We start from the raw sequence: 23,564 nt of genomic DNA, 5'->3' as shown, positions 1-23,564 counted from the left end.
AAATAAACCAAAACAACCCAATAGTCAATAATATCTTTATGGAAAAATAAAATAATATTAGCATAAAAATCTAAATAAATAAACAAATTCTTTAAAATACTTTTATTTAATTAGTATATTAAATGAAATTTTCTTTAGTCAAATATAATAAATGGTCTACTCTTATTAGTTGTTGTAGCAGTATAATAAATGTAATTTTTTTTTTTTAATTTTAAAATTAAATTAAGAAAAATACATTAATCGAGAAAAATTGATCATATCGAGAGTTGTGAATTTGCTTCATTGGTGGAGGGTAAAAGAGTAAATTACTTTAGAACACAGTGATTGTAACCCATCAAAGAAACAAGCCAAAAATGTCCAGACAGTAAAACCACTCTTTCTCTCAAAAGATGTATTAGGGTTTTTGGTAAATTAATCGATTGGCTGTTAATGGAGGCGCGCTGGTTTTCCAAAATTGTCTTCGGTTTTCCCGCCCTATAATACTTTCGAAACCAATTTCCGAATTATTAAAATATTCAATTCCCTCCAAGAACCCTATTTGGAGTATAAATAACCCACTTACATTTTCTTCCTTGTTTGTATTTCGACCAAAATCTCTTGTTTATGCTATTAACCCATTTTCCATATCGGTCTGGGTAACAAATAATCTCGAGATAAATCCGTATTTATTAATTTTCCCTTTCAAGATGAGCTCGATAGACGTGGCAGTATCAAAGCCGGTGGCTGTCGATGGCAAGGTGAATCCAGGTAAGATTATAGCTGTTTTATTTTCTTCGCTTGTTTGTGGGAATCTAGTATTGGGTGGTTTTTTTTTTCTTTTTTATTTAAGATCAGATCAAGAGTAATTGTTATACAATTTTAGAGAGAGGTATAAGAAAAACAACATCTTGTAGAAAATCTCTCTGGGTTTGTTTGTTTGCTCGTCATATATTACTTGGGAAAACCACTTGGATTTTGCTACTTCAATAAGGTCGAAGTTCTTTTCTTTCGGTGATCTTTCATTTTTGTCATTTTTTTCCCTCTGATCTTGCTTATCTATATGCTTGCTAGTTTATTTATGGGGTTAGATTGATAGATATAGTCTTTGATTGCTATAGTCAATGCGATAGGTAATCTAGATAGATTTGCTGTACACCCATGCATCAACTCATTTAGAAACGAGCTTGTATCATCTGGATCTCAAAAACCCTAGTTTATATTTTCTTATACAGATACAAAAACCCTTGTTTATTTTATGTAGATTGAAGTGTAAGTCATGATTTGCGTGGGTTATGTTAGATTTTTATATTAAAAAGTTTGATCTGTATTTGCATGCAGAAATTATTCTGAAAACCTTAAGCCTTGTCTAGATTCCTAAATATATTTTTTTATACAGATCTAGATTTTTGATATAGAGATGCGACTGTCACTGATATAGATCCAAAACATGTCACTCTCAAATGTTTACTTGTTGTAGAACTCTTCAAGACTGAGTCTTTGTACTACTTATTTAGAGTTAATTGATCTCTTTAATCTTTCTGAGAAATCCATATAACCCTTTAGTGTTTTTGAGGAAGGCTTTCTAATGGTGATACTATATATTTTTTTGCTTTATTTCTATAATTGAACTGATTTGAAATAGTAAAGTATATTAAGAGGAAATGTGTATTGTGTTTCATTTCCTGCATTTAGATACAATGGAAATATAGTGACTTCTGTTATTGGTGTGCTACTCTGTTGTTTATCTTGGGCTATCTTTATTTGCAACTAATACAAGTCTTTTATACCTATGTTTCTCTTGTCTTTGAAAACTTATTTATCTTTGACAAAGTAGTAATGTTTTCAAAATATAATTGATCAACAACTTTGTTTTTGCTTTATGATAGGGATGGGTAGAAAGAGAAAGGCAGCTCAATCGAGTTCTACACCTGCTGAATCTAGTTCAGATGCCACCTCAAAGAAAATACCTGAAGACAACAAGAATCATATTGTTACTCGTGTATTGCCTAAAAGAGCTGCTGCATGCAGAAATTATAAGGACAAATCTGTCCGCTCCTCTAAGTCAGATAAAATTCAAGCCAGAAAAGACCATGAAGTAGAGGAAGAACTAGAAGCTATAGCCTTAACGGGTGGGCCAAGTCATCCAAGGACTAACAAAAGATTAACCGATTTTGTCTTACACGATGAAAATGGAATTCCACAGCCTGTAGAAATGCTGGAAGCTTCGGATATCTTCATTTCTGGTCTGATTCTACCATTAGAAGAATCTACTGATAAGGAGAAGGAGAAGGGAATTAGATGCTCTGGATTTGGGCGTGTGGAATCATGGTCGATTTCAGGTTACGAGGAGGGTTCACCAGTCATATGGGTATCTACTGAAATGGCTGATTATGATTGTGGTAAACCTGCGAAGAACTACAAGAAAATCTATGGTCTTTTCTATGAAAAGGCCAATGCTTGTATTGTGATATACAAGAAACTTTCAAGATCACATGGAGGTGACCCAAGTTTAAGTTTTGATGATTTACTCATGGCAGTTGTTCAATCGATGAGGGGAAGTAAGAACTTCCCTCAAGGTTTCTCAGTGAGAGAGTTCATTGTCTCACACGGTGAATTTATATATAATCAACTAATTGGCTTGGATGAAACATGCAAGGAAAATGATCTGATCTTCAGTGGACTTCCATCTCTTACACTCTTAAGGGATGAAGGTAAGAAAAGTGTATGTCTAGTTCCGGGCATCACAGTTCCTCGTCAAACTGGAATAAAGATTGAAGAAGGGGGCAAAGGGAGTTCTAGTGGGTTGATTGGTGATGGTGGATGTGAAGGTGAAGACATCAAACTTGCCCGTTTGTTGCAGGAACAAGAAGCCTGGGAGTCTATGGCTCAAAAGAAGAAGCCACGCACAACTGCTCTATCTAAGAAATATTACATCAAGATAAACGAGGACGAAATTGCAAACGATTACCCTGATCCTGAATATTATAAGTCTTCTAATCAGGAAACTGATGAATATATCATATTTGATGATACTTATGGAGCAAACTATTCTGATGAACTTCCTCGTAGCACGCTTCACAATTGGGCTTTTTACAATTCAGATTCCAGGCTCATTAGCTTGGAGCTACTGCCAATGAAACCTTGTGCTGACATTGATGTCGCGATTTTTGGGTCAGGGACGATGTCAGAGGATGATGGAACTGGATTTTGTCTTGATGAAGAAACCAATCAGGCTTCTAGCTGCGGTGGCATAAATGATGAGGGGATCCCGCTATACCTCAGTGCCATTAAGGAATGGATGATTGAGTTTGGGTCTTCGATGATCTTCATTACAGTCCGAACAGATATGGCATGGTAAGTAATAGCTTCTATTTCCCATCATTTTTTATTAATTAAATAAATGTAGTCTTTGATTTGATTATGGGGCTGCTGATAGTAGAATTGAGCAAAGGGTATTTGCATTTTTTATTTTTATTTTCTCAACCATTGCTATTTTTCTTATCAGGTATAGGCTTGGAAGACCATCTAAGCAGTATCTTCCTTGGCATGAGGCTGTTCTTAAAACAGCAAGGCTGGCTATTAGCATCATCACCTTGCTGAAGGAACAAGCCAGGGTATCACGTCTTTGTTTCTCAGACGTAATTAAGAAGTTATCCGAATTTGAAAAGGACCATCCTTCTTATATCTCGTCAAATCAGGATACAATAGAGAGGTATGTGGTTGTCCATGGACAAATTATACTACAGCTGTTTTCTGAATACCCTGATGATGCAATCAGAAAATCTGCTTTTGTGATTGGTCTGAATGAAAAAATGGAGCAAAAGCACCATACGAAATGGTTAGTGAAGGCAAAAACAGTACTAAATAGGGAAGGGAATCTGAATCCCAGGGCACAAATAGCACCTGTAGTGTCTAAAAGGGTGGCCATGCCAGCTACAACAACAAGGCTGGTTCATGAGACATGGGGAGCATTCTATTTGAACGGAGATGAGGAAGATCCTGAAACTAAGGGTCTCTTAGATGTCAAGGAAGATGATGCTGATGAGGCACAGGCAGATGAAGATGATGACAATCAAGATTCAGAAGAAAATGAGATTATGCTGCCAATTGAGAGTGATGAAAAGCCTCAGTTGTCATTACAAGAAAATTTACACTCTTCTAATGGAGTGATTAATTGGGATGGAGAGGCATCTGCAACATATGATGATAAGGTTCTTTATAGGCAAGCCAAAGTTGGTGGAACTGTGGTTTCAGTAGGTGGTTTTGTGTTGGTTAAGACAACCAAGTCGGAACCTTCTATTTGCCTTATAGAATACTTATTTGCAAATTCATCTGAAAGAAAAATGGCTCATGGAAGAGTCATGCTTAAAGGGTCCCAGACTGTTCTTGGGGATACTGCCAACGAAAGGGAAGTTTTCATGACAAGTAATTGCTTGGAATTCGATCTTAGTGATATATTACAAATTATAGATGTTGAAATTCGCTTGAGGCCTTGGGGTTTCCAATACAGGAAGGAAAATGCCATTTTGGATCAGATGGATAGAGATAAAGCTGAAGAAAGGAAAAACAAAGGATTGCCGATGCAGTATTTCTGCAAAAGCTTGTATTCCCCGGATAAGGGTGCTTTCTTCTCTCTCCAGAGAGATACTTTTGGACTTGGTACTGGGATTTGTCAGTCTTGTGAAACTAACAGAATTTTAGCAGAGAAAGAAGTATTTAGGATAAATTCTTCTTCAACTGGTTTCACTTACATGGGAGTTGAATATTACCTGAACGATTTTGTCTACTTGAGTCCTTTTCATTTTGAGGTTGACAAGAATGGCCCTGTGAAATTCAAGGGTGGAAGAAATGTGGGGTCAAAAGCCTACGTAGTTGGCCAATTACTAGAAATTGAACCACACAAGACTACTAAGAAAGTGGATCCTGGGTCCCGAACAGTGAAACTCAGAAGGTTTTATAGACCGGAAGACATTTCATCAGAGAAGGCTTATCGTTCTGATATACGAGAGGTAATTTTTATTTAAACTTTTCTGCCATATAGTTTGTTATATCTAGGTTCTTTCAAGTATCTTCTTTGATCAAGAAACTTTTTTGACATCAAGAATCTTCTTTGATCAATTATGTAGGTCTACTATAGCGAAGAAACAGTCACCCTGCCTATAACTGCCATAGAGGGTATTTGTGAAGTAAGAAAAATGCAAGATGCTCCGGCCATGCATTCCTTGGGATGCTTTGAACATATCTTCTACTGCTATTATTTTTATGACCATAATAGTGGAGCTATCAAGAAGGTAATAAGTTATATTCTTAAGATAGCTTTCTACAGTTGTCAGTTCTAATATTGCTGTTTTGATACAGTTGTCCCCAAATATCAAATTGAGTTACTCAAAGACTACTGATCAAGCAGCAAACAGAAAGAAGAAGGGTAAGTCTAAAGAAGGAGTAAATGATTTTGATGATGCTGAAGTTCAAAAGATGGAGCAAGTCAAGAATCCTCTAGCAACACTGGACATTTTTGCTGGTTGTGGTGGTTTATCTACTGGGCTACAACTTTCAGGCATGTTTTTAATTTTTGTTTGTTTGTTTTGGTAATGTAAATGGTTTGCAATTATTGCTTACACTTTGTGAACATTTTCAGGTGCCTCTCAAACTAAATGGGCAATCGAGTATGAAGCACCTGCCGGGGAAGCTTTTCGGCTAAATCATCCAGACGCTACTGTTATTGTCAACAATTGTAATGTTATTCTAAGGTAAATAAGCCTGCTTACATTATGAAATAAATAGTGCTATTATTTTGCTAGCTTTATATGTTTTTCTTTTTTATTTCCTCTTTCTAGCCAATAACTTATGATGTTTTCTTTATATTGCTGATGATCAGGGCGATAATGGACGCCTGTGGGGATTCAGATGAATGCATTTCAACTCCCGAGGCTGATGAATTGGCCAACAAACTTGAAAAGGAAGAGATTGATAAATTGCCTCGTCCTGGACAAGTTGATTTCATCAATGGAGGACCTCCATGTCAGGTATGCTTTAAAGTACAAGTTTTAAGGTATTATATTTTTCTTTCAATAAATGTATAATCAAATGTCTCTTATTCTATTTACAGGGATTTTCTGGGATGAATAGGTTTAACACGAGCACATGGAGCAAGATTCAATGTGAAATGATCTTGGCATTCCTATCTTTTGCTGATTACTTCCGTCCTAAGTATTTTCTATTAGAAAATGTAAGGAACTTTGTATCTTTCAACAAAGGACAGACATTTCACCTTACCTTAAGATCACTTCTTGAGATGGGGTATCAGGTAACTCGTCTTTGTGCTAGTCAGTTTGAGATTTGTTAAACTTCAATTCTCACTGTAATGTGTGTATTTTTTACTAAAGAATATTTGTTTTGATTATGGCAGGTGAGATTTGGTATTCTTGAAGCTGGAACTTTCGGAGTTTCACAATCTAGGAAGCGTGCATTTATATGGGCAGCTGCACCTAATGAGAAGCTCCCTGATTGGCCCGAACCAATGCATGTGTTTTCTGTACCAGAGCTTAAGGTCTCCTTAAACAACAAGACTCAATATGCTGCTGTTCGAAGTACTGCAAATGGTGCTCCATTTCGTGCCATTACTGTTCGAGATGCCATTGGCGATCTCCCAGTTGTTAGCAATGGTGCTTCAGAAACTTCAATGGAGGTTTGTGTCTTATCTTTGATTTTTTTATAGATCATTATGCTTTTTGAATAAAACATCTCACCTAACAGCTTGTTTCATGTTAATTTAGTATGTAGTTGAACCTATATCGTGGTTTCAAAAGATGATAAGAGGAAAGACGTCGGATTTGACTGATCACATAGCCAAGGAAATGAACGAGCTTAACCTCATCAGATGCAAAAGAATATCCAGACGACCAGGTGCTGATTGGCGTGAGCTTCCAGATGAAAAGGTACCAGTCAAGGCTTCTTACATTTTTTTGTGATTATTTAAACACATTCCAATCGAGAACATCCAAATTTACATCATCTTTCCTTACAGGTCCGTTTGAGTAATGGACAGATAGTGGATTTGATACCCTGGTGCCTACCAAACACTGCAATAAGGCATAACCAGTGGAAAGGGTTGTTTGGAAGATTGGATTGGGAAGGAAATTTCCCAACCTCCATCACCGACCCACAACCTATGGGTAAAGTGGGGTTGTGCTTCCATCCTGAGCAAGATAGGATTGTGACTGTTCGTGAGTGTGCGAGATCTCAAGTAAGTTATTTGCTTCTTTAAAAAAACAAAAAATTACATGGGACACTTGTTTTGTTTGAATGTGTGAACCAAACAAAAGCAGTTATATAAAGATTTTGATCAGGTGGGAATAATTGTGTGTTTTGGGTAATATTTTGCAGGGTTTTCCAGATAGTTATCTGTTTGATGGGAATATTCAGCACAAGCATAGGCAGATAGGGAATGCTGTCCCTCCACCTTTGGCATTTGCTCTTGGAAGGAAACTCAAGGAAGCTATTGAAGGCAATTAGGACAGCATATTTGGATTTTATCAATAATTCAATATGCATAAGAGTAATAGTAGAGATGAAATTTAGATGTAGAAGCAAGCAACTCAAGAATCTCATCTTCTTTAAATGACTTATGTTCTCATCTCTGATATTTCGGCTCATTTTGTTTTGGTTTTGTATGAACAAGTGGTGGCCTCTTTTTATGGGGTTTTTTTTCAAGTTAGTGAGAAACTGTGATTTCTTTATCTTTATCTTCTTATGTTGTTGCTCTAAGGGCACAAACTCCATTTTATACACTTCTAATTTGGCTTAGATATCCTAAATCCTTTTGAAAATGATTTTGAGAGTATGCTATATGCTCAAATTGAATATCTTTTGACTAAGGGCTTAGTATTTTTGATGTTATTTCAGTACTAAAATAACCTTTTATTTTAAAATTTTAATTCAAGTATATAGTTCTCATAAATTAGTATAAATAGAGGATACAATAGTATGAATGTTTTTTAGGACTTTGAATGTTAAAAATATTATTTTCTCTATACTAACACTTTGAACAACAGTTTTCGGTCTTTTTTTCTACTTCTAGTTCTCATTCATCCTTACCAAGACAGTCATCCTTACCAAGACAGTCTATATTCTCTACCTTATTATCTTAACCTATTCATCTAAATAATTATGGGTATAAGTTACAATTACTTATTAGAAAAATGTTTTGTTTAAGATTGTGATTGAACAGGTCATGACAATTAGTATTAGAATTCAGAGCTATCTATCATTGACAACATTTTCGCTGAAAATAATGATGAGATTGCAATCAACAGAAGAAAATTTCCAAAAATTGGGCGAGCGAATCGACAATATCATTTGAAACAATGAAGATCAAATGTAGTGTGAGTAAGAACATTATATATGTGTTGGTGAATTTAGGTAACACATAATTTTGTGAATCTGTTAAGATTTAAACTATAACCAAGCATTTCAAGTTCTTTAATTCAAGAAACGAGTTCTTGATAGTTGGGACCAAGGGTGGAATTCAATACTCAAACGCAGCGGACATAGAGTGAGAAGAGAATTCGAGGTTAAAGAGAGAAGAAATCGGGATAAGAAGAGAATGCTACTAGAATACACCTAGTAGTCCAAGAAAGAGGTTCAAGGCCGAGAGAATAACTTAGAGCCACAACTTTCACAAGTTCAATTCATATCTCCAAAAAGTGGGGTGGGCATTAGCATTTATAGAGACTGAGTTACCCAAGAGTATTCGGTTACCACTTGTTACAACAATTTTCAAAATAACAGAATTCGATTTAAGAGAAATAAGAGAGAAAAGAAACAAAACTGAATTATTCAACAAAAAAAACATAAACCGGCCCATATGCACACTAGGGCCGAGAAACGGGTGCGGCAAATATTTTAGGACCGAGGATTTGGTGAGCAGACCCTAACAGAATCCTAGGGCAATTTGTGGGAGTGAGTTTGTTAAATTTCCTACACTATCGATACAATTGCGAACGAGCATCAATTAATGAGTAATACACATTTCAGCTCCGACTATACACTAGGGTGTTATCAAAAATTCAGGACAAGTCCTTTTGGATCAGAACCACATGGGCAACAAAATAACAATGACTTTTAATTACTCCCCTGAATGGTGGTAGGTCTTCGGGTTGCTGGAATAGAGTGTTGAAGTCTTTGGGTAGTTGCTGACAATACCCGAGAATCTCTTCTAATGTCATTGTAGTAAGTGAAACAATTTGGCATTCATACTTACTCCTTATTTGTACCATGACAACAACACTACATTTTTAATGACTTCTTTATCTGTTGCCTTGTATCAGGTTGATCTATGCACGAAGAATAACCTGCAAGTCTGTAGTTCTCCCTTGCTTCTCATAAAAATTGTTTAATTTTTCGAAATCCAAGATGAAGGCCCTAAAGTAATCAACCACCCGATGCTTAGCACAATATCGTACCCGTCCATGGTAATCACCTTCATGTCTGTTTGATAATCATTTCCCTCCATTTACCATTTCAAATCTTGTCAAATCCTGGAGCATAATATGTTGGAGCCATCTGTCACTCGAACTGACTGCACCTGAGTAAGCATACTATTGTGGCTTATTTTCTTAATAATCCTGCTATTTATGAAGTTATGGGTGCTGCCTGGATCAATTAGGATCACCACCGATAGATTCCCGATCTTACCGAGGATCCAGAGTGTTTGGAAATTATTAGAACCGGTCAATAAATGCAAAAAAATGACATGTTCATCCCCTGTTTGAGCTGCAAAAAAGGATCATCAAAAATCAACTCTGAAGTGGCTTTTGAAAATATGGTAAGACTTTTTGTTGATAAGTTGAGACCATGAATAACTTTGATTTACACGCTCTCACTTTTCATTACAAGTGTAACATAAGCCTTTCCTCCTCTTTTCATCCATTACAGCCGAATCTAATTGCTTCATGCATCCCTAATTTATTCTAAAAGAAGACGCATGGAAGAATGTTTGAGGTCGGTAGTCCGGTTGGTGCTTGGTTAGACCGTGTTAACATTGGATGATTTGGACAACAACGACTATTCAGCGCTGTACAAGTGTCCACTGCTCATCAGGGACCTGTACGTTGTTTCTTAGACCTTGGCCATTGACATGGCTTCATTTAGAGACCCAAGAAACTACAGCCTGATACAATTTTCAATCTCCTCCCTCAGCCAAGACATGTAGCAGTCTATAACACACTCCTTTGGCATACTATACAGTTTTTGGGAAATTGACATGTTTTGAAGATTATATTCTTGAACGATATTGACCTATTCAGGTTCATCAATTGTCTAATGGGGGTGTCATGTATGGAAGACCCGAACTGCAACAAGAGATCTATCTTGAACACGTCCCACGTCATGGCTTCTCTATGATTGCGGTTCTACAGATACGACCCATACCACATTCTTACTTCATTAGTAAAATGAATGTGAGCAATGTCCAGTTTAGTGACATCATTAGTTTGTCCATCCTAAAGAACTGCTTAATAGATATCAGCCAGCCCTCCACATCGATTCCATCTAATTGAGGGAAATCAACCTTGGTGAGCCGGGTTGGGGGAACATAGTGTTGGCCAGGGTGGAATGACATATTCTGGGGAGGGTCATGGTAAGTAGTATCATCATAGGGCTTGCTGCATGGATCTTGGCTAATACTAGACCCACCACCTTCAATGGATGTCAATCTTTTTTAGAGGCATTGAACCTTCAATCCATATTATTGCTTAACTCTGTCATTATCTGCAGCATGCATAAAAGCCGATTGTTGGGTCATACCTTCAATTAGAGCCTTAAGAGCGTTCATCTCTACTTGTTGGAGAGTTTCTATAATCTAAGAATCACCTGACTCTGATACCAAGTTGTTACAACTTAAATTTGTAACTGGGGTTAGGAGTTCTGGATCTCAAATCGAGACACCATTTTTTTTGCCAAGGACATTACTTAAGTGTTAATGGATAATATATTTCGTTTAAATGGGATGTCATTGACCATGGTAAGTGATAGGGACAAGATCTTTGTGAGTAATTTTTGGAAAAAATTGTGTAAATTGCAGGGTATTGAACAAACGATGTCTTCGACGTGTAATCCACAAACGGATGGTCAGACAGAAGTGATTAATCGAAGTCTGGAAACTTATTTGAAATGTATGACAAGTCAAAAACCCAAGTAATGGATGAAGTGGATTCCTTTAGTTGAATGGTGGTATAATATCAATTTTCACTCGACAACTATATCTTCACCATATGAAATTGTTTATGGACACCTCCACCAGTTCATTATCCATACTTAGCAGGAGATTTAAGGATCAAGACACTTGCCCGCAGTTTGATAGCAAGAGAAGGTGCACTGAGGGATGTTTAAATAGTCAGAAGAGGCAGAAAAGACATTTACATATTTGAAAAATTCCATCGTCGCTATTCTTATGTTAGCACTGCCCAATTTCAACATTGATTTAAAAGTTGTAACAAATATATGTTACTATGAAATTGGGGGAAGTTTTAATGCAAAAAGGACAACCTATTGCATATTTAAGAAAATCATTGTCTATGGCCCATTTGGGTTTTTCTACTTATGAAAATGAACTCATAGTAATACTGATGTCATTTACAAAATGGAGACATTTATACATGCGACACTTTATTATTAGAACAGATAATCAAAGTCCATAAGTTTTTTATGGAACAAAAAATTACTACAATTTTGCAGCAAAAATGGTTATTCAAGCTACTGGGACTTAATTACACAATAATGTATAAAAAAGAAAGACCAACCTCGCTGTAGATGTCCTATTGAGATGAGAATCAACTTCACTGTCTCTGTTATCCACTATTACGTCCACCTGACAGCACGAGGTGAAGGAATCATAAAAGAGGACAAAGAAATACAGAAAATCATAATATTGTTGGATTCACAACCTGATTAGTGTTCGTTAATAATAAAAGAGGGCAATATCATAAAGTATAAAACAAGATATGTGTGGGCAGTAAAGAAACATTGAGAGAATAAAATTTGAATGTTCTGTATAACACAAGTTTAGGAGGTCACTCAGACATACAAACTACATATCAAAAAGTAAAAATAATTTTTTCTGATCAGGACTTAAACAAGAAGTTCAATAACTAATTAAAAACTACGATATTTGTCAACATTTCGAAACGGAAAATTATAAGAAAATAGGGCTATTACAACCATTATCGATTTCAAATACACCATGGTTGCACATATCCATAGATTTAATAGAAGGACTTCCAATATCCGACAACTTTATAACATTGCTAGTGGTGGATCGGTTTACGAAGTATATTCATTCTTTCAACTCAAACATCCTTATACAACAAACGATAACAACTATACAAAGAAATATCAAGCTATCTGCTATGTCTTTTGGACATTTTCTTGTTTTGGAAAAACTAGGGCAAGTAACTTACAAATTAAAATTATCTGAACATTGCAGGATTCATCCGGTGTTCCATGTGTCTCTTTTTCGAGCTAAATTGAGACCACTTGAAGCTGTACAAACAACACCACCATAGTTTAAATCGATGGAGATCATAAACTACAACAAAAAAATATATTAGAAATGAGGATAATTAGACAAAGAGCTCACAATGTTTGCTCAAGCGCTAGTTCACTTGACACACTCTTGTAGAGATATCGATGTGGGAGGATTGAACGTCCTTCAGATCTCATATTTCCGAAAATTTGTGAAAGATTTCCTGCAAGCAAGTCTTATTCTACAAAGGGATTTTTACGAGATTGGGGAATGCGGCAACCCTAGTTTACAATTCGCAACATCTTATAGTACTATGAGAACCGGTGAGAACCGGTTCGAAGACGGTTCATTACCAATTAAAGCAACAACAATTCTTCCTTAAATAAAACCGCCTTTAAACGACAACGTATATAGTCTCTTGTAATAATAAGCAACTATATAGATATTCATAAATTTTTTAAGACTTTGAACATTAAAACCAAAATTTTCTCTATATTAATATAGAAACACCTTGATCAATAGTTCTTGGTCTTCTTTCTAGTTCTAATTCTTCTTTACAAGTTCAAGGGTATATTTGATATTCATCCCAAAATATAACATGAGGAAGGGAAAGAAAAGTGGATTTCATTAGTGTTTATCAGTTGAAGCTCTGTCAATGGCTGATCCTATACAATCTAGCGTAGTTGCCCTATCGAACGACCAAGAATCTCGGCAGTCAGTTCAAGAGGCGGCTTCCATGAGTCGGAAGGAGAGGAGGAAGATGAATAAGAAGGAAAAGAGGAAGCAGATGAGGAAGGAGTTGGCTGAGAAGGAAAGGGAGGAAGAAGAGGCGCAGACGAATGATCCTAATGAGCAGCGAAGGATTCAGTTGGAAGAGGAGAGTGAAAAGGAGAGAATGGAGAGGGATAGAAAGGAGTTCGAAGAGGCGGAGCGGATCTTTTTGGAAGCTTTGGAGGCAAAAAAGAAGGCCGAGGAGGAAGAGTTAAAGGAAGCTATTCACAGCCAGGTTAATCTCACTGCTGTGTTATATGTTTATGAACATGAATGATAACAAAACGCTTATTAGGTTATTGATTGATTGTATTTGGATAATGTCACATTTTACTCATTGATAGCATCTTTTCTGAAACAGGTCCAAAATGAGGATGATAATGAAGATGATGACTGGGAGTTTGTAGAAGATGGGCCTCCTGAGATTATTTGGCAAGGTAATGAGATCATTGTCAAGAAGAAAAAGGTTAAAGTGAGAAGAAAGGATATCAATCAACCTGTTGAGATAAAGGTACTTTTGGTAACAGATACTCTCGAAATGCATTATTATTTTGAATTGTTTAGAACTTGAAATACTTACATACAATATCAACGTGCAGGACGATGAAAGACCCACATCTAATCCTCTTCCTCCTCAATCTGAAGCATTTGCTGAGTACAAAGATGCACCTTTGCCATCTGCAGAACAGTTGTTGGAGGATGCTGCTCAACAAATACCGAATTTTGGGACAGAACAGGCATTGTTCTATATCCTTCAGAATTCTTTGGCCTGCTAAATTATTGTCCTTAATGTTTCACCTTGTATGACATTTTCCGGTTCAAAGAAATGCCTATTACTGATTGATTTGAGGTCTATGACAGGATAAAGCTCATTGTCCGTTCCATCTCAAAACTGGGGCTTGTCGATTTGGTATCCGTTGTAGCAGAGTCCATTTTTATCCTGATAAATCGTGCACATTGCTTATTAAGAACATGTACAATGGACCTGGCCTTGCCTGGGAGCAAGATGAAGGGCTTGAGGTCTGTTAAAGGCACCTTCAAAGTGTTCTAGTATCCTGATGATAACTTCGACAAATATATTGCAACAATAAATAGTTATACTCCCATTATGTAGGATATTATGCATTCGTGTTAGATTGAGTTAATATGGCTTCAATGATAATAGGGCATAACAAATTGACTTATTTTGTTTTCCTCCCTCCCTTATCACTTTTTAATTGTTGTCTTTGCTGGTGGGTGAAGTGTTAGCATGTTTGCTATTTTTGATTATCATATAGATATTTATGTTTACATATGTGAACATAATATAGATTTTGGTGTCTAGTGCCTAATGTGAATATCTATCTATACCCACAATATTTAGCTTATTTGGAATCAAAGTGTTATTGTTGTAAATAGTAGGGTAGGGATAGGGTATGCCTGTATTATAGTAAATGTCTCGTTTACCCTACCCCCTACTGTTTACAATTGTAACACAAAGCTACTTCAATGCTGCTTCAAATATAGCAATTAGTTTTAGCATGCCTAATTTTTTGAAAAAGAGTTTTAGCATGTCTATTGGAACATATATTGCTTGCTGTTACTTTAACTTTTGTTACACCAGAATGCACCAATAAACCTTTTTTTTGCTTGCCAGTGAGCAATACATGCCTATCTATAGTTTATATTATTTCCTTATGAATCATTTATGTGTAATTGCCTTCTTATTGATTTCATGTATAAAAGTTTTATTTATTTCATTGGCAAGAATCTGTAATAACTAGTTTCATTTGATGCACTCAAAGAGCAATTTAACTGCATTCACTGCATTATAATTGCTATTGGTGTTCTTTGACGTTATTAACCAGACATTCATCTCGAGATTCAATTCAATGGAGATGTACTGTGCCTTGATCCAATGAAGAAATGATTATTGTATCCTACTTTGGCTTTTAAGGGTGATCATGTTAGAGTTTCTTTTATTTGGATATTTTCACTGTGTAACTGTGATATTTATGAGTTGATGGTGCAGTTTCAGACATGTGACTGCATTTAGACGAGAACCTTTCTAGTGATTTAGTTGGTGAGAGAAAAATATATATTAGTTTACTATAGAACCTTTCTAGTGATTTAGTTGGTGAGAGAAAAATATATATTAGTTTACTATAGATATTGATATGAAAATGCAGCTACTTTAAATTAGTGAACCTTGGATGCTTGTTTCAATATCTGATGCTGATCTGCTTTGTCCTGTTCTTAAATATTGAGTATTAGCTCCTTAACAACCTGTAGTATATTTCCCGATAGTTGGCAATTTTCTACCCACTTTGCTGCTTCACATGAGTTGAATATACATGTAGCTTCCAGAGGTAATGGGGATTCATACTGCAGTTAGGGTTCTCTTTAAATATATGTTGTTTCATAGTTACAGGACAACATATATACAAATGGACCCGCCTAGGGTAGCTCAGGTGCTCAAGTGGTAAGAGTGTTGAACTTTGGAGGTTGAGGTCTCAGTTCGATTCCTACTGCAAGCACCTTGATTGAAGTTTGGGGGTCATGGCAGTGAGATGTTGTGCTAACCTCTCATGAAAAAAATACCCTGGTCTAAAGAAAGAAAATCATGTATAAAAATGGAAAGTAATTTTATTTTTGTTCATTCTTATTTGTTTAGTTTTGTTCATGTCTTGGTATTTGATATTTAATTCTATAAACTATCATCACCTATATAATGATATCCATTTGACCTTTTCCAGTGCACAGATGAAGAGATTGAACATTCTTATGAAGAGTTCTATGAGGATGTCCATACAGAATTCTTGAAGTGTGGGGAAATAATTAACTTTAAGGTGGTGCCTGCTGTTGATTCTTCAAAATCATCTCACATTTGTTGTCAACTTTAATATACACTTCAACTGATCTAATTTCCTTTTCCACTCATGAATTTTTAAATATTTTAACATTTCTAGCGACGCCATGTTTACTTTTTTTTCTTTCTCAAAAACAAATATTAAGCTTTTGTAAGTAATTAATGTAACTTCTTTTTGTTAGCTGGCCACATCCATAATGCCTTTTCTTTTCCTATTTCTCTTAACAATTTATTTATTTGAATATCAACAAAAGCTATGGTTTCTCCTTCTTTTGAATTTTCTGGCTGGGACCACAAAGCTAAGATTACTGTTCAGAGAATAATGTCATTGTATTGGAGGAAGATTGTAGTCCACCTGAAATCTAGATACAGCTTGCCTAAAGAAATACTGTCATTTTCAGGCCTGCAGGAACGGTTCATCTCACTTAAAGGGGAATGTGTATGTGCATTACAAATCACAGGATTCTGCTCTACTTGCATTTCAGTCACTAAATGGACGTTATTTTGCTGGGAAACAGGTACTTTTTTACATCATTATGATAAACTGAGAATTATATTTATAGAATATGTAGTTCAAGATTAGGGCAGTACCTTAGTAACTGCAGATATGTTGAGAGTTTAGATGAGTAGAGGGATTACAGAAGAAATCGATTACAGGACTTGCAATTCGATAGAAGAGGTTAGAATTGAATAGGAGAGATTAGAGTAAGAGTAGAGAGAAAATAGGAATTAACCTGAAGAGTTTAACAAATTGATCAGTAGTAGCTTCCATTCCCTTTCAGTTGGTATTTAAATGACTCATGTCTTAACTGCCAGAATCAGTTCCCTCTGTTGTCTGCCATTTCTGTTACAACCACTGCTACCAGTAACCGTAACTGTAACCTGCTGTTACCCAGCTTATTCAAATAGAAACTTGCTGTTAAAAGAAATTACGGAACATGCCGACTTCGTTAACAATCCGTCGACTTATTGAGGATTAGAAAACCTAACCCTAAAATGCTCTCATATCATTAGCCTCCCCATCAACACTTGTTCGCCCACAAACAAGTTAATTGAAAGAAGCTGCGTCTCCCACTGTTAACACAAATTCAGAGTACTTTGTCATCAACCACGATTCCTCTTCCCAACTAGCAACATCATCTGCGGCGTTAGACCACCTGATCAAAAATTGTTCAATACTCATTCCATCCTTATAGACAACTCTCTCATCTAGAATTGCCACTGATTTTACAATGCTGTCCTGTTGAAGGATAGGAATATGGGGATTGGCTATCGCATTCCCTACCTTATTTTTAAGCTGAGACACATGAATGACATTGTGCATCTTTGCTGTAGACGGAATATCAATCTTATAAGCCACCTTCCCTATTCCTTACACTACCCCAAAGGGTCCATAAAACTTAGGACTGAGTTTATGCATTTTTCTCTTATCGAAGATTGCCTGTACGGTTGTAATATGACAAACACCCAATTACTTAATAAACACAGTCTACCATTTTCTTGTTTGATTGTTGCTTTATCCGGTGTTGTGCACGTTGTAAATGAAACTTCAAAAGTTTCGGTGCCTCTTACCTTGCCGTCAAAGTGCGGTCAACTGTGACTTGATCCTTGAATCCCCTGCTAAATATGGATGATGAATTGGTGGAGGTTGAACATAAACAATTTCATATGGTGAAGATAAAGCTGCCGAGTGGAAGTTGGTATTATACCACCATTCAGCTAAAGGAAGCCACTTCAACCAAGACTTAAGATTTTGACCTGCCATACATAGCAAATAAGTCTCTAGGCTACCACTTTTGTCTGTCCATCCGTTTGTGGATGATACGCCGAAGACATTGCTTGTTCAATACCCAGCAATTTACACAATTCTTTCCAAAAATTACTCACAAATTTTTTGTCCCTATCACTTACAATGGTCAGCGGCATTCCATGTAAAAGAAATATATTATCCATGAACACTTGAGGAATGTCACTAGCAGAAAAATGGTGTTTCAACCCCACAAAATAAGCCATCTTTGAGAGTCTGTCCACCATTACAAAAATGACAGAATATCCACCGGTTTTAGGCAAACTTTCAATGAAGTCCATGGAGATATCACTCCAGATTGATGTCGGTATAGCCAAAGGTTGCAACAACTCCTTATACCCCTGATTCTCTCATTTCTGTTGCTGATAAACCACACAAATTCTCTAACATCCCTTTCCATTCCTCTCCAAAAATAAGCTTGACGCAGTTTCTGATATGTGACCATCACTCCTGAATGCCCCCTACTGCTTGAATTATGTATTGTTGAAATGATGTAAGTTCTCAAATCTGTATCACAACCCGCCACCGGACGTCATTCTTTACGCAGCTGCCCATTGGTGAAGGAAAACTCTTTAACCCCTGACGGATCTGTCTCAAAAGTCAAAATGATCTTCAAATTCAAATCTTGATCCCACGATTTCTCAATTTTTTTCATTAAAACTGATGAAAATTCTGATATGGTTGAGCAAGATCCTGAAATTCTTGATAGTGCATCTGCTGCCATATTCTCCTTACCCTTATATTGTACTGAGAACTCGAATCCCACCAATTTGTATAACCACTTCTCTTGGTTTGGGTCTTTAATTTTCTGTTCCAATCGATATTTAAGAGATTCATGATCTGTTTTAATCACGAATGGCTTAAACTGCAAGTAACTCCATTTCTTAATCGCATGTAACACAACCAACATATCTCGTTCATATGTTGATAAGGCTTGAATTCTTGGCCCCAACCCCTTGCTGATGAATGCAAGAGGATATCCTTGCTGTGTTAAAACTGCTCCCATCCCCGTTTTTACTTGCATCTGTCTCAATGACAAATTCTTACTTGAAATTTGGCAGCTTGAGTATCAGTGGCCTCATCACTACTCCTTTCAGTTCATTAATGCATTTGTCACTGCCTCATTCCATTCAAACTTACCCTTTTTCAGTAAGACAATAAGGCTGTCAGTAGTACCACAATGGATCCACAATTTTTTATGAACCTTCTATAATACCCCGTGAGTCCTAAAAAATCACTCAATTGTTTCAAGTTACTCGGTTGTGGCCATGATTCAATTTTTGTGATTTTGGACATGTCCATAGCCACTCCTTTTTGTGAAATCACATGACCTAGGTAATCAATCTCCCGACAAGCAAATGCACATTTCGAATAATTCAGAACTAACTGTTGCTGTCTTAATAGTTTAAAAACCAGCCTTCAACGTGTCACATGTTCATTCAAATTCCTACTGTATATTAAGATATCATCCAAGAAGACTAAAACAAACTTCCTTATGTGAGGTTTCAAATTCCTACTGTATATTAAGATATCATCCAAGAAGACTAAAACAAACTGTTGGAATGTCATAATCAACTCCTTAAAGTTCCGGTTTAAGTTACCCAAAGTAGACAGCTATTCTATTCCCAAGATGATGTCATATTAAATCCTATTATTCCACATGGAGGAGTGGTATGGTAATTGGAATTTGTGTATATTTGAGAGATGTGTATGAAACTGTTTGATATGAAATAGAGATCAGGGTTATTAGTGTTTAGTATAATTAGAAGTAGTATATAATTGTTATTGGTGGTTAGTATAATTATGTTATCTTCTTAGGATTTAATTAGGACTATATTTTAGTTTTATAAATAGGGGCTCATAGTTGTGCTTGGTGACATTATCATTGATTAATACGAAGAAGTTTATCAATGTCCCGGTCTCCGAGCTCTCCTATTTCTCTCAAAATCTAAAAACCCATTTTAGGGTATGTACCATCCTCCTTGCGTGGTAAGCTCTAGACAACTTCTATTTGCGGCAACTATGTTAATATAAACTTCAACATTTAAAAAAAAATGAATAAAAGTTGTCAATTGATGGATGTCACTTCCATCTTCTTTGCATCACTTGTAATTTGATATTCTTCCTCCTTTTCAGGTAAAATGTGAATTTGTTGCTGTGAGCAAATGGAAAGTTGCTATATGTGGAGAGTATATGAAATCACGTCTTAGAGTAAGATAGTTTCAAACAGGAGATATGCATATTTGTAAATTGAAAAATGGCTTCCGTTCATTCTCTTAGATTTGGTTGAATCTTGTAAAAAATTAATGGGCGCCATTATAAATTTTCAGTCATGTTCTCATGGGTCAGCTTGCAATTTCATCCATTGTTTCCGGAACCCTGGTGGAGATTATGAATGGGCTGATTGGGACAGACCGCCACCAAGATACTGGGTGAAGAAGATGGCTGCTTTATTTGGTGAATCTGCATATGAGCAAGATTTTAGTAACACTCACAATGAGACTAAAGCCAATGCAGAAAGGTATTTTCTAATACTCTCTATTTTCATTTTATGTGATTTGTCCATCTCATTTTTTTTGTTAACACATGGGTGCTATTTTGGAATGCATTTTTTTTCATCTGGATTGATTCAAGAAAATCTACATTTGTTATGTTTGTAAAAAATTACAATGATCCAGAAAATAATTTGGATCATTATGCCAAAAAAAGGGTAAAAAATGATAATCTCTATCTCTATATTACCAAGTGAAGTGAAAAATCAGACTCTAATCTGGATTATGATCTAAAAGATAATCTTGATACCAAATGACACTATAACCTGGAACATGACTTTCCATTTTAATTTTGACAAATTTTCAAATGAGACAATGAAAGACAACTAATTTTCAAATAGTCATCATGTGTTTTATACCATAAAAATGGACTCCCACTCTTTTTGTCCATCCCAAACATCTTTGTTTAACTGGTCATGAAAGCTCAAACCAATAACGGTGCATATATAAGGTTCTGCACTCTACCACTGAGCTAGACGACCCTTTGTTCCCAATCATCTTTCTTGTCATTTCTTTATCAACACACTTTAATTTTTGTAGTCATTCTCAGCTATAATTTCCCCATATCTCTACTGTTCCTTTATGTTCTGATGATATTATGACAAAGGAATAAAAAAAGACTTACTGTAGATTAAATCAATTTATAAGTTATCTCCTATTTGATTTTTAACTTAAACGTTTGAGTTGAAGCATCATCTATAAACCATTTTTTCCATAGTAACTCATCAGACAACCACTTTTTTTTTTTCTCGTAGCTCATTTCTCTTAATAGTCACTGCTTATCTGGAATGTTCATCACTAATTTCTCAAAGTATCAACCTACTGCAGGTATCGTTTTCATCAATCTTGGGATAGAGGTCACTTGGGTGGCAATTCTAGCCAAAGACAATACTTAGAACATGAGGGTAGCTGTAGTAGTAGAAGACAATACTTTGAACATGAAGATATCCGTAGTAGTAGTAGTAGTAGCAGAAGACACCGAGAAACCATAAAAAGTAGTAGTCAAAATAAGAAAGGATGGGACAATGAGGATGACCTTGGTGAAAGTGAAGGAAACAGATATTCAAGGAAGAGGAGAAGAATGTTGGATACGACCCCCGAAAGTGATTCTGATGGTGATAGGTCAGATGGAGGCACTACAGGAGTTGTAGGTGATTGCAGCCGAAGGAGGAGGAGGAGAAGCTCAAGCCGGGAGGAGGATGAAGATACACCACCTGAAAGAAGGCGGCATGTCAGTAAACAGTCGAGACATTCATCATCTGAAAATGTTATTGAGTTGAAGGGGGTAAATAAACAACACCGATCCAGCAAAGGGGATTTAGCTGTTATCGATGAACGAGAAGGCAGCAAGAAATCTGAGAGGTATTATAAGAAAAGCACTTCCAGCAGACGTGAAAAGGTAAGTACACAATTAACTTAACATCATCATGCATGCGATAATAAAATAACTATTTTTTTTTCAATTAACTACACAAGACAAAATATTGGCCACATTTAAGAACACTTTCTAATTTTTTGGGTTGGGGGTGGGGTAGGGGGAAACGGTTAAAACCATTTCATTAAAATCCCAAAAATGCACTTTCTATTTTTTGTTTCTGGGTATCTAGATGCAAAAACGTTTGAAAACCAAACTTAATAAGATAGGTTCAAAAATATTTTCATTGTATCTGGATTTGGAAACAAAAACAAGTGTTTCCGAATGGGGCATACATGGCACTAAATTATGTTATCAATTTTAATGAATTAATTTGGGCTTATTTTTTATATAAAAATAGTGACGGACCTATTAATACACTTCTATAGTTGATATCAGTTATGAATTGAGTCTATTTGAAAATGATTGATAATAAGATATAGTCCAACTGATAGATTAAGCCACTTGTAGTATATGAGTGGCTTAATTTGAATTGGAGAAACAAAAATGAAAACACTTATTTTCAAATTTGATCATGATAGATAAATGTATATAGATGCACCCAATTAAAAATAAACATGACCATTCACAGACTGTCACAATTCTTGTAATGGGATATTTTCTTAGCACTTTAATTACACCTAAAAGATGTACTACAGTTGTTTACAAAAGTGGACTTTTTTTATTAGCTAATAAGTCCAAAATATCAATTTCAGGTAACCAAAGACAAGATATCAAGACAAGGGCATCATAATAGTTTTGAGATCATCAATGGTCATGGCGGGAAAGATGATGGTAGAAATAAGTGGCATGATGATGATGATATCCATAAGCGTGGTCGGTGGGATCCTTAAAAGAGTTTTCGACAAGAACAAGACTGGAGGTAACCAACCATTTTGATGAACATACTCTGAATTTTATGATTATGGCAATTTGGAGTATATGAAGGAGGAGGAGACTCACCCTGTTGAAAGTTTTGGCCTTTACATCTCAGCAGGAAGCTGGATGTTGTTTCCATGTAAGCTCTTCCAATTTTGTTTTCTTTTAGTTTTCATGTGTAAGGATTACTATTGGTATGTTGGCATATCATAAATTATTAAAGAAGACAAATGAATATGCTAAGACTGATTAGCAGTATAAAAAGCCTCTTGTTTTGTTTGAATATATTGTGTATATTTAGTTTTGATACTCATTTATATTTTGGAAGGTTACACTTGTGTTAGGTTAAGAATAGGGTGTGTCAACAGGGTGATACCCGACGGGAACGGGTCCCCGAGTCTGATCTTAACTAACCGACCCAATCCCTGAACCCGATGGGGATATGTTAGCTCATCTCATTCCCGAACTCGTGAGGTACCGAAACTGAGTACAACTAGTAAGAAGAATTTCAAATTGTGTAGTATAAATGTATTATTAAGTGTGAGGTACCCGAAACTGAGTACAACTAGTAAGAAGAATTTCAAATTGTGTAGCATAAATGTATTATTAAGTATATATATATATATATATATATGTCCAATTATTATTTGGGGTTCAAACTTTGAGCATTTTTATCATATGGAGCTCTAACTTTGATTTGAGCCATATGAGGCTCCAACTATCAAATTTATGGTTATTTGGGGCTTTTTTACTACTGTCTGTCTATTCCGTTAATTTTATTTAACATTTCA

General features: G+C 35.9%; 2 protein-coding genes across 3 annotated transcripts; both read left to right on the top strand.

The window, feature by feature from the left end:
- Nucleotides 1-393: 393 nt before the first annotated feature.
- On the top strand, nucleotides 394-7,724 carry LOC124937454 (DNA (cytosine-5)-methyltransferase 1-like). 2 transcript variants are annotated; one of them, XM_047477720.1, is made up of 12 exons: nucleotides 394-747; nucleotides 1,866-3,333; nucleotides 3,485-4,988; nucleotides 5,106-5,270; nucleotides 5,338-5,536; nucleotides 5,618-5,729; nucleotides 5,858-6,005; nucleotides 6,089-6,286; nucleotides 6,389-6,667; nucleotides 6,756-6,917; nucleotides 7,007-7,225; nucleotides 7,366-7,724. In XM_047477720.1, exons 1-12 carry the CDS (start codon nucleotides 687-689, stop codon nucleotides 7,492-7,494), a joined length of 4,644 nt encoding a protein of 1,547 aa, XP_047333676.1. In that variant the 5' UTR covers nucleotides 394-686; the 3' UTR covers nucleotides 7,495-7,724. The 2 variants fall into 2 exon arrangements, with proteins under 2 accessions (XP_047333676.1, XP_047333677.1); XM_047477721.1 differs by lacking the exon at nucleotides 394-747 and adding an exon at nucleotides 841-970.
- Nucleotides 7,725-13,112: 5,388 nt separating this feature from the next.
- LOC124938284 (zinc finger CCCH domain-containing protein 5) lies at nucleotides 13,113-23,122 on the top strand. The gene is made up of 10 exons (XM_047478702.1): nucleotides 13,113-13,508; nucleotides 13,635-13,784; nucleotides 13,873-14,010; nucleotides 14,135-14,293; nucleotides 16,009-16,101; nucleotides 16,523-16,639; nucleotides 20,065-20,139; nucleotides 20,259-20,449; nucleotides 21,309-21,879; nucleotides 22,611-23,122. The coding sequence occupies exons 1-10, from the start codon at nucleotides 13,158-13,160 to the stop codon at nucleotides 22,746-22,748; spliced, it is 1,983 nt and encodes a 660-aa protein (XP_047334658.1). The 5' UTR covers nucleotides 13,113-13,157; the 3' UTR covers nucleotides 22,749-23,122.
- Nucleotides 23,123-23,564: the final 442 nt, after the last annotated feature.

The sequence above is a fragment of the Impatiens glandulifera genome, chromosome 5 (assembly GCF_907164915.1).
Source record: "Impatiens glandulifera chromosome 5, dImpGla2.1, whole genome shotgun sequence".
NCBI lineage: Eukaryota > Viridiplantae > Streptophyta > Magnoliopsida > Ericales > Balsaminaceae > Impatiens > Impatiens glandulifera.
Note: the sequence above shows the minus strand (reverse complement) of the source record. Positions and strands in the feature narration are given on the sequence as shown.